The following is a 10,268-nucleotide window of genomic DNA, read 5'->3' on the forward strand; positions in this document are numbered from 1 at the left end:
ACTGACAGATGAAGAGAAGTAGTTCTTGCTAAAGAATAAGTGGTTCAAACATAATTATAAATACCCACAAACAAAGTTTGGTGTGGGAAGAGTGGGAGTGGGAAGAGAAACATGATAAGATGGGATTAATCTAATATGATGTGTGTAGTTCTTTATAGATGTAGCCTCTTAATTTGGCTGTCAAAGTACACCAGATTGAAGGTTTTTGATATATAATTGACAAAAATTTCTGACCCCCCACGTGCACCACGACTAAATGACCTCGGTATTTAAAAAATCCTGGGTACGGTCCTGCTTCCACCATATCAAAAAACACACTTTACCTGATGTACTGGTACTTGTTACTTTGTTTATCAATGGACTAAGTTAACATTTGCACTTTGCTTAGCAAATGTTAGCCAGCAACAACACTGTTTAATCAAACTTCATTAATGTGGACCATAAACATTATAATAACAATAATCCTCATCCTGTGTAAAAGAAACAGACAAAAAGCTGTGGGGTTGGTGAGTGACAACAAATGTTACAGCCTCTCAAGCTTAATCGTTGTCATGACTTATGTGTACTAGCTAATTAGTAGGGATGTCCCGATCACATTTTTTTTGCATCCGATCCGATACAAGTCCTTTATTTTGAAACCGAGTCCGATACTGAGTCCGATCCGATACTTTGCAAAGCATTAAGAAAGAAAAAAAAAAAAGAATGCATCCAAGTTGTCCCGTAAGGTTTGTTTTTCATTTAAATAGTATCCAAAAAGCTTATCGGTGGTTCAGCAGCACAAAATGTAAACAAATTCAATATCTTCTTCTTTTCTTCAACAAGCAAAATAGGCCTATATCTTTGTAGCGGTTTGACACATGAAACAAATATTTTTCTTTTACTCAGTCAAACCCCACAAAGAAACCATAAAACCCATAAACAGGTCCCTCAACATCAAAATTAAACTGTTTTTACCTGGTTTCTGTAGAACAAAAGAGTTATACTATACTATACAAAAATTCAAATACAACTGTAATCAGTTTCAAGAAAGTATATATCTTTTTTCACCAAAGAAAAGAAATGCTCCGTTCCGTTCAGTCAGTTCAATCCAGTTCAAACAAAAAAACTCCACTCCAGGATTTCCAAATAACATATTACAGTTCAATTCAGTTCAATCCACACAGTTGTTAAACAAAAGAAAACTACACCCCAGGTTTTACAAGGAGGTAAAGAAAATCCACTGTTTGCTCTGACTCAGTTCAGTTTCAAAACAATAAATCAAGCCAGCCCGAAGGTTCCAAATAAGGAATAATGAAGCAAAAAGTAACGCCCGGCTTTTGCCAACTCACGGGACAGTGGGTGAATGCTGTAACGCTCCGGTGTTGTTTCGGGCGAGGAGGCTCCGTAGGATCCCTTGATATCTGTGGCGGAATCTCTGAGGTAAGACCGGTGGCCGGATGGATGATATTCCACAGGGAAGCGCACCTATTTCGCAGACTTTGAGCGGTGTAAAATGCCATGGTAGGCCGAATACGCAGAGGACTTCTGGTTCATTTCTCACTTGCCAGCAACTCTCGTCATACTGCCAGGAGCGGCATAATGTAGGGGCCAGTCTACCTGGGCTCAGCTGATCAAGCCATCCCACTGGCGATAGCACCGGTGGGTGTGTCTGGAGGTACCTCAGTGTCTGGAGGTGAGCAAGCCATCAGCTGACTGTCTTATAAAAAAAACATATTTATAAAATATACAGGATCACCACACTTTATACATTGGAAAGCGGAGGCAACAATGAACAACACAGATGAAAAACCTGGCCATTTTTGTTGTTTTGATTCCTCCGATCTTTTATTACCGATTCCGATTTTGTAAAAATAACGTGATCGGCACCGATACCCGATCCGATCCCTACTAATTAGCATTAGATAACTTATGTTTGTACGAATGTAAATCACTGAGGCACAATGCAAGGCATTATAGAATACGGTCAAGTCCTAGTTTGGCAGATATTTGCCAACTGACAGTTCATATCATAAAGTCCAGCCAGAATAATAATCAGAGCCATTAATGAACTGATATGGTTATAACTGCAGTCTGGTCAGTGGTAACAGGTTGGACCTATCCCCTTTTGTTGATATATGATGATGTAATGTTAGCTATCTTGGACCAAACAGGGCCTAGAGATGCAGCTGCTGGACAGAGCCATGAGCTGTTTGGAGACCAGTAACAAAGAAAACGAATATGCACATTTAGATAAAAAACATCAGTCAACATCACGTAATGTGTGTTTTTTAATATGGTGAGAGGATTTTACAGTCAAACGTGAAACAACAAAGATATGATGGGTTATTATGTGATTTGCCGTGCTCGCCCCATTGACTTCAACAGAACAGGCCCCTTTTGTTTTTAGCAAATACCAGCCACCACTCAGTAGCCTTGTTCAATGTCCAACCCACAGCACTATCTGATTGGTTACATGTCACAAGTACTGTGAGTTGAACATAAGACAGCAGATATTACTGAAGTTGTAAAAAACATCACAATCATCAACATCTTTGTGCTTTTTATGTGTGAAAAATGTTCTATTTTTACTGATAAACACACTAGTGGTATGTTATGGTGAAGGGTTACACTTAAAATACAGCTAAGGATTAGCGGTTAAACATTTCAGTAAACAAAAGAAAAATGACTAACGTACTGATCTGCCTCTGGAGGGCCAGTGTTTACCCTATATGCAACTTTATGCCGCCACTGCTGATTTATTTTCTTTTTTTCGTCTTAGCTCTTTAGAAACTACTGTTATATTATTTGGCGCTATGGACCCAGGCCTATAGAACAGGTCTATAGCTTGTCCTTTTATTAAACAAACTAAATAGCCTTATGATATTTATCTTATTTACATGATGGCATGTCATTTCTGTCTCTACATGGTCGCATGTTTACAATTCTCCTCTGCTCTTTGTATCGCGCACGGCGGAGTTTCGCCCCGATGCACACACACACACACACACACACACACACACACACACACACACACACACTAGAGCGCGGCTCGGGACGCATTTTCCTGACCCAACCTGCAGTACGGCACTAATGGAGCAGAGCCTGCGTTCAGGCATTTTCACGTAAATAACAAAGCCAAATAATTCTCAGGAGGCGCTCCAGCTGGTGCGCTACAGAGTGATGTTCATTTACCGGACGCATTTTATATCTGGCCAACTTTTGGAGACTTTGGCGGGGCAAATTAGACTATGGCGGGCCGCCATAGTCTCGTCAATGTATGGGAAACACTGTTCACTCACCTCATGAGCCCCTAACAGCATGTTTACCATGCTGTTTGGGGCTTCTTCTATTTTTTTCTCTCTGAAATTTTTACCGAGGTCTGGACCTCAGCAACTCACACCAAAACTATCTTGACTGATAGATCGCACTACAGGTAAGAGGAAAAATAATGTTTTTTTGATTTTAGGGTGAACTGTCCCTTTAAGTATTACCCCACCCACAAGAGGTTTCATATTATCAGTAAATTAAACCTCAACTGTGTCAAAGTTTGCATACTGAATTGCTGTGTTAAACTTACCAGTGGAGTGTGGGTGTTCCATCTTGAGTTCCTCTTGATAGCTCCAACAACAGTACTAACTTCACCCTGGACAATGTAGATTTTTTTGTCCACCATGCTGCTTTTCTGAAAAAACAAACAAACCAAAAAACAAACAGAAAAACAGAAAAGGGGATGGTTGGTTTTGGCAGAAATTTAAGATAAGGCATGGTGATGATTTTAGATTATCCCTTATAGTTCCTCTATATTACTGCTTTGTTACAAAATTCTCATATCGGGATACCATGGTTCACAGTTGTCAGGTCTAGATAAATTATAACTTGGGTTTCTGTAAAATTTGTCATGGCATAAGCCCTGAAGTCATGAAAATACACTGTTTTTTTAATGTATTGTTTCATTAGAGTGTTCTCTGGATTTTTTAAATGTCTGTCGCTGTTCCATCTCACAAAACGAATACGCTTACATAAACTCAAATTGAAGCATTAAAAGACCAGCAGTCTTTGTGTTGTAATCTCATAAACTGCATCTATGACAGATCAAGGTCCCCAGTTTCCCTATGGGCATCTAGAGCTACAGTAGACGGAGGGAATTAACAAATAATTCTCAATAAAAGATAATTATTACTACTTAAAAACTATTTTTGAAAAAACCTTTGAATTTCTGATATCGGTTAGGTGGAAGAAGAATATCTGTCCTCCTGCTGTCTTCCCACCTCCTAAAGGCCCAGACACACCAAACCATGTTTCTGCTGAAGACCTCAATGGCTTAAGAAAAACAGTCTTACCTCATACATTTGTTATGACCTCACTTCCTCTAGATTTTAGCTCTTTGTTTACAGGCCCCACTTCGGTTTCTCTTCTCCGGCACTGAGCTGAACTGACAATCACAGTGATTTCATTCACAGACAGGCTCCGCTGTGCTGACACTGATTCAACATTCTAAATGCTGAATGTTGTTAATGTGCTAAAATTTGTATCACCTACCAGCCAATTAAAACAAGTGAGTCAATGATGATAAAAAAAATTAAATAAAACAGGTTTTTTAACAACTGTGAACCACAAAAGGTCCATGAGCATAGTCATAAATGTTAATACTAAATATTTCACTTATTGTTCCAAACCCATGATGCTCTCTAGGCCCAATGTTAATTTCATTAATGAAAACGATGAACAAAAATGTTCATCAACGACCTTTTTTCCATGAAGAAGACAAGATGTAAACAAGTTAAAAATAGATCTTGATAATTATATGACAAAATGTGTGTCACTTTCGTTGACGAGATGAGACAGAAAGGAGACGAGAGAATTGAATGATAAATTATTCTATGAAACTCATTAGAAAAATATTTTAAACTAGAAGGCCGAGAACAACCATACTTGCAATTATTTTCTAATGCCATATGAATGGTATGAGATTGGAGTGCCACATTGCTGGATTTGTGGAGTTTGTTAGTCGCAGGGATGGCTGTTAGCAGCTTACTCCACTTGTTTACCGGTGAACTGCAGCAGAGCGAGCAGCCACCTATTGATCCCTGCAGGACTCAAATCAGATCTGGGCTGTCTACCAAAGGTTTATGGATTGATGCTTTTTGACAGGCAGGTAGGAGGTTCAGTTATCTGTGAGTGTAGCTGTGCTGTAAGTAAACAGTCTGAAGTCAGATCACTTTTCTCTGACAAAGATGAAAGACCAGTTTTAATCACAGACTCTCTGAAAGGACATAAATTCAAACCTCCAGATTAACATGTTGCAGACTGAGAAGAATTCAGGTGGAAATAAAAGTTCTTTTCCTGCTTCTTAACAGTGAGATCAATGAGTCAGAGTTGAAAGTGAACCTGGGTACAAATCCTAGTTGTCTCAATTTATTTATTAATGGTCTCAAAGCTTTTGAGAAAACTCTTTTGTAGAACTGTAAGTTTGTAAGCGTGTGGAAACTAGTTGTAGTTGTAGAAAGAATTATGTCTAAATGAAATTTCAACACGTGATAACACCTGTCACCTTGATTCCAAATTCTTATACCTGTATTAACCCAATAAGATTAGTGTAAAAGGAAAAAAAAAACATTTTGACTAAAACTAATGATTAAAAGTTGACTAAAATGTCATGACTTTTCGTCAACAACGTTTTGCATTGTCATCTACTAAAACCATTAAGGATAAAAGTTACTAAACTATTAATAAATAAGCATTTTCACTTAAAGACTAAATCTAAAACAGCAGCCAAGATTAACACTGCTTTCACCTGGTGGAGATAATGAAACACACGCAAACCTTTAAGTCAACTACACACACACATATGTAAAACATATGGGGTACTGAACTAGCTTAAAAAAAACACAAAATATACAGAATTTACATGAGAAATTGGCATATACTGGCTACTATAAATAATGTACTACAGACCACTGAGTCATCAAGTAAAACTGTCCGATGGTGTTTGTCATGGCAAACATATTTTGTCTGCAACAATTCATGTGTGTACACTAGAATTCATTTCGAGCTACAGATGAACATCATTTGGACTTAATATTTTCAATATGAAAATCTCTGCTGCAAAAAGTCCTGTATATGAAAATCAAGTCGCCAAGCTTTAAGTGAAACTAAGAACTCTCACCCTCAAATGAATACAGAATCTAAGAACGAAACAGCAAATTTCCATGTGTACCTTAACAATGCCTAAACCAATAGGATAACCAAACAAAATCAAATTGACATGCTGTTCATATTTGACAAGCAGTATCTCTCAAAATGGCTGGATTAACCTTTTTCCTTGTGTCGAGAAAGCCCTCCCAGATAATACTCTTACTTTATGGGAGGACTTAAGAATGCAGACAATAGGTGGCACAGGCCATATTCTTTTGAATTCATGGTATGCAGCCTATTCAAAATAATAAGAGGATGAAGAAGGTATGACAGATAGAGGCCAGGGTGGAGAGAGACGGTGATAGGCTTACACTTGATAAGACGGTCATAAATACGTTTTCACAAGGGATTCAGTTTTTCAAACCACCAATTCCACTCTGAATCAGTAATGTTGAGTCAGATATTTTATGTTCCAAAACAACACAGTTGCACACAGCAGACTAAGTCAACTTTGTAAAAATAAGTCAGTTTTGATCAAATGATCACTAAATGGTTCTGCATTACAAAAAAACCTGTGGTCATCACAACTCACCTTCATGGTTTTCATCTTTTTTTTTTTAACAATCTAAGACTCTTTCTAACAACAATGAACGGTCAACTGTCAATTAATTAAGCCAACAAGTATAAACCAGCTGTTACTGCATGCTGTCTTACTACAGCTACTTAGAGTCTGTTTACACCTGGTATTAGCATGCATCTTGGATGATCAGGTGACAAGTGGACAGCTCTATATCTGTCTGTTCACACCTGGCATTGGAATGCGTCTCGAGTGACCACTTGACGTGTTTCCTACAGTATTAGAGCATACATGTGATGGTAGCTGACATTATTATGACACACAATACTAAAAAACGTTGTTTTTTTTCCCTTATAAATGCGTGTGTCCCTTTGTATCATTCTGTGCCCCCTCTCTAAATTCGGACGTTTCTGCAGGTCTGTGAATGCAGTGCAGGCAGTGCTCTCCATGAGTTCAGTTTTTTTCCTCACCAGCAATTCGTAAGGTACAGGGTGGATAAATGATCTGTTGATCCAGAGCTGATCAGATCAGTTCAACGGAGAGGGGCAGCTGCTGCAGAGGCAAGTTAAACCCAGTTCAGACACAGCAGAATGAACGATTATAAGTTTCACTTTCAATGCGCCTGACGTTCTGCTGCTCCATCTGTGCCTAGAGTGCACTCTGCGCTCAGACAGTGTGAGGCTATAAATAACCAATGGTATATTTATTTTAAAACACTCCAAATGATTGGTCCAGCTCCAAAAATAGAATATCTATTTGTGCCGGCAGATGTTTTGATCATGGCAGGCCATAGGGCTGGATGATATGGACAAAAATTCAGATCTCAGTATTACAGGCTGCATGGCGATACACAATATATGTCCCAATATTTTGTACTAAGTGGGCTACATGTTCAGTCGCAAGCTGATCCATGGCTAAAGTCCCGTTATTTTTGCTGCATGTGTTTTTCCACAGCAGGGCAGGTAAAAGAAGTTTACCTGTTGGAGGTGAGCTGTTTGCAGAGGTGCAGTAAGAGCTTGTTGTCTGCAGTTCTTCATCAACATCTCACTCAGTACGTTTACATGCAGCTTGAGAAATCAATTTATTGGCTTAGTCTGACATTTTAAATGCATGTAAACAGCTTAGTCTAACTGAAATTGGACTAGCCATATAGCTCGACTAACACCTAGATAATTCAATTGAAAATTGCTGCAGGTATCCACTTAGTCCGACTGGAGAAGAAGGAGATGATGTGGCAGCAGTGCACTAATTCCTAGAAAAACAAACAAACACCATGGCAACCAATAAGCAGAAGACAGACTTCTGGATGGATGAGGAAACTACATTCATGCTCCAACAGCTAAAGGAGCTAAACATTATGAAGTTTATGGATGGTAGGAAAATGCAAACGCGGATTTATTTTAAAAAGTTTCTGAACAAGAACAGGAACTAGTTCAATACGCACTATATTAAAAAGGACACAGCGCCGCCTATCAAGGTGGAGTCAGACGTACTTGGTCAGAAATTCGATTTTTTCTTCTGCATTTATACTTAGACAAGACGAGAAGTCCGACTTGACTGATTAGCCGAGCTATGAGCTTAGCTCAACTACTGCATGCATGTAAATCTACTGACTGTGGCTGTTTCTGCTTTCACGCTTCCTGCCTGCCATATTACTAGACTTAAAATAAAGTTCTGCTAATACAGTAATAAACATATTTTAATTCCTCTAAAGTCTTAAAAATAAAAGTCCCCCCTTATTTTGTTATGTAAAAAATTTTCTTGTGAAGCAGCAAAATAAGGACATTTTGAGTTTTCGAGCAGCAACTTCAGGCGGATAGCGAACATAAACAGTAAATTAAAGCAGATATCTAAAGGAGAGAAACTAAACTCCAAACCACAGAGATTTAGTTAGAAGCTACAAAAGTACCGAGAGCTGAACACACGAAGACACTTAAAAACGCCTTTCTCTCTTTTCTCCTGTTGACAGAGGTGAGGAGGAGCCACACACCGCTTGTTTGAGGGGGAGAAGCAGAGTCATTGGGGGTTCACTGCAGATTGCGAGACGCATAGGTTTAGACGTATGGACCAGTGTCGCACCGTAGATTAATTAACTGACAGATTAAACAGAGTAGCGGCTCTGTGTCTCTCTAGCCCTTTTTAAACAGGAATTGTGCAAATTTGCAGGAAAACCCAATCAGTCTTCTTTCAGCATTGGCAGTATAAAAACAAAATTGGGGAGTGCAGCAAAATGTCGCCTTAGCCTACCTACTTTTGTTTATACAGAATGCGCCTTTTTCGGGGCAATGGGGGGCGTGAGCAAGTAACAAAACATGTAGCTCAGCGTGTCACATAAACAGTGACGTGGGAGGGAAGCTGCGGCTGGTCAGTCCTTTGGCAATTCTCTCCTAAGTCAGCCCGTTCTTTACCGTTCCCGTCATCTGATGGTTAATGGCCTATTTGTTTGCGAGGACAAGGAAGGCGCGCAATCCCTTGTCTCCCCAGTTGCTCATTTTTAGTGTCTGTCAGGTTTGCGTTTCCCTCTTGCTACTAGCTGCTCATTCCTGCTATTCCTGCTATGTTTCCTGTTTATCCACCGCCAGTGGGTCACAAGTGTGGCGTCATCAGCAGCTCCTCCCACAAGTCTTCAACAGCCCCTCCCATGGCGGAAGGCCGCCTCGGTCTTTTTAAACTAAAAGAGTTCCGCCAATATGACTACCCTACGAGGCGGAAAATTGGGTACCTCGGATCAACTCGCCAATCCGGCTCTGTGTGTCTAAACCCTCACAGCTTGCCGGCAAAACAGCCCAACATTTGCAGAAAATCTGGTAGTGTAAAAGAGGCTTCTGAGTGTTGCTGGAGAAACTTTGAGTGAGTGTATTAGAGAGGACAGATGAACACTGGTAGGGTTGGGTACCAAAACTTCGGTACTTTTTGTACTTGGTACCGATTCACGTCGGTACTACCGAGTACCGATTCACTTAAAATGAATCGGTGCCAAATTTCAGTACCTGAGGTGAAGGCGGAGCGAGAGCGCATGACTCACACCTCAGACTCAGCAACAATGGCGACAAAAAAAATGTGCAGACAAAAGTTAACGTGCAGCACTGTTCCTAAATGTTCTCAATAAAATGTTGAAACTGAGAAGTTTAGACTACGCATAGTGCGTCCAAATTCACACCCGTTCTTCTCTGTGGATTTTCTCCACGACCGTGCGTCATAGTGCGAAGCCACACATATCACGTGAAACGGCAGAACTGTAGCTTTCCGACAAGGCCAAGCACTTGTCGGTAATCCAATGTTTTCACAGCAAAAAAAATTGATAAATTTACAATAAAATGATGTATAACAGAGCTTTCATACAGCTTTGCACACACATTACTGTTGGATGGATTACTCGCAAACGCAGGCTCGCACAGAAATGCCACACATATCACATGAAAGTGCAGGACCAGAGCTTTCCAGTGATGATGCTTTCCACATCATTGTGCTGTCATCCCATCATGCTATAAATCCAGATTAATTGTCTACAAAATAAAAACCTGACGAATTTCTTTACAATCCATTATACAGATCTTGTTATCAGTCACTTCATATA

The 10,268-nt window shown here is 39.7% G+C and overlaps 1 protein-coding gene across 3 annotated transcripts in view; it reads right to left on the minus strand.

Moving 5' to 3' along the window:
* Positions 1–10,268, minus strand: part of gbf1 (golgi brefeldin A resistant guanine nucleotide exchange factor 1) — a 238,024-nt gene that overhangs the window by 223,618 nt on the left and 4,138 nt on the right. For all 3 annotated transcript variants that reach the window (XM_050070669.1, XM_050070665.1, XM_050070663.1), the window contains exon 2: positions 3,557–3,661. In XM_050070669.1, coding sequence (XP_049926626.1) covers positions 3,557–3,652 — 96 coding nt within the window. In that variant the 5' untranslated portion in view covers positions 3,653–3,661. The remainder of the gene's footprint in view (positions 1–3,556; positions 3,662–10,268) is intronic.

The sequence above is a fragment of the Epinephelus moara genome, chromosome 19 (assembly GCF_006386435.1).
Source record: "Epinephelus moara isolate mb chromosome 19, YSFRI_EMoa_1.0, whole genome shotgun sequence".
Classification (NCBI taxonomy): domain Eukaryota; kingdom Metazoa; phylum Chordata; class Actinopteri; order Perciformes; family Serranidae; genus Epinephelus; species Epinephelus moara.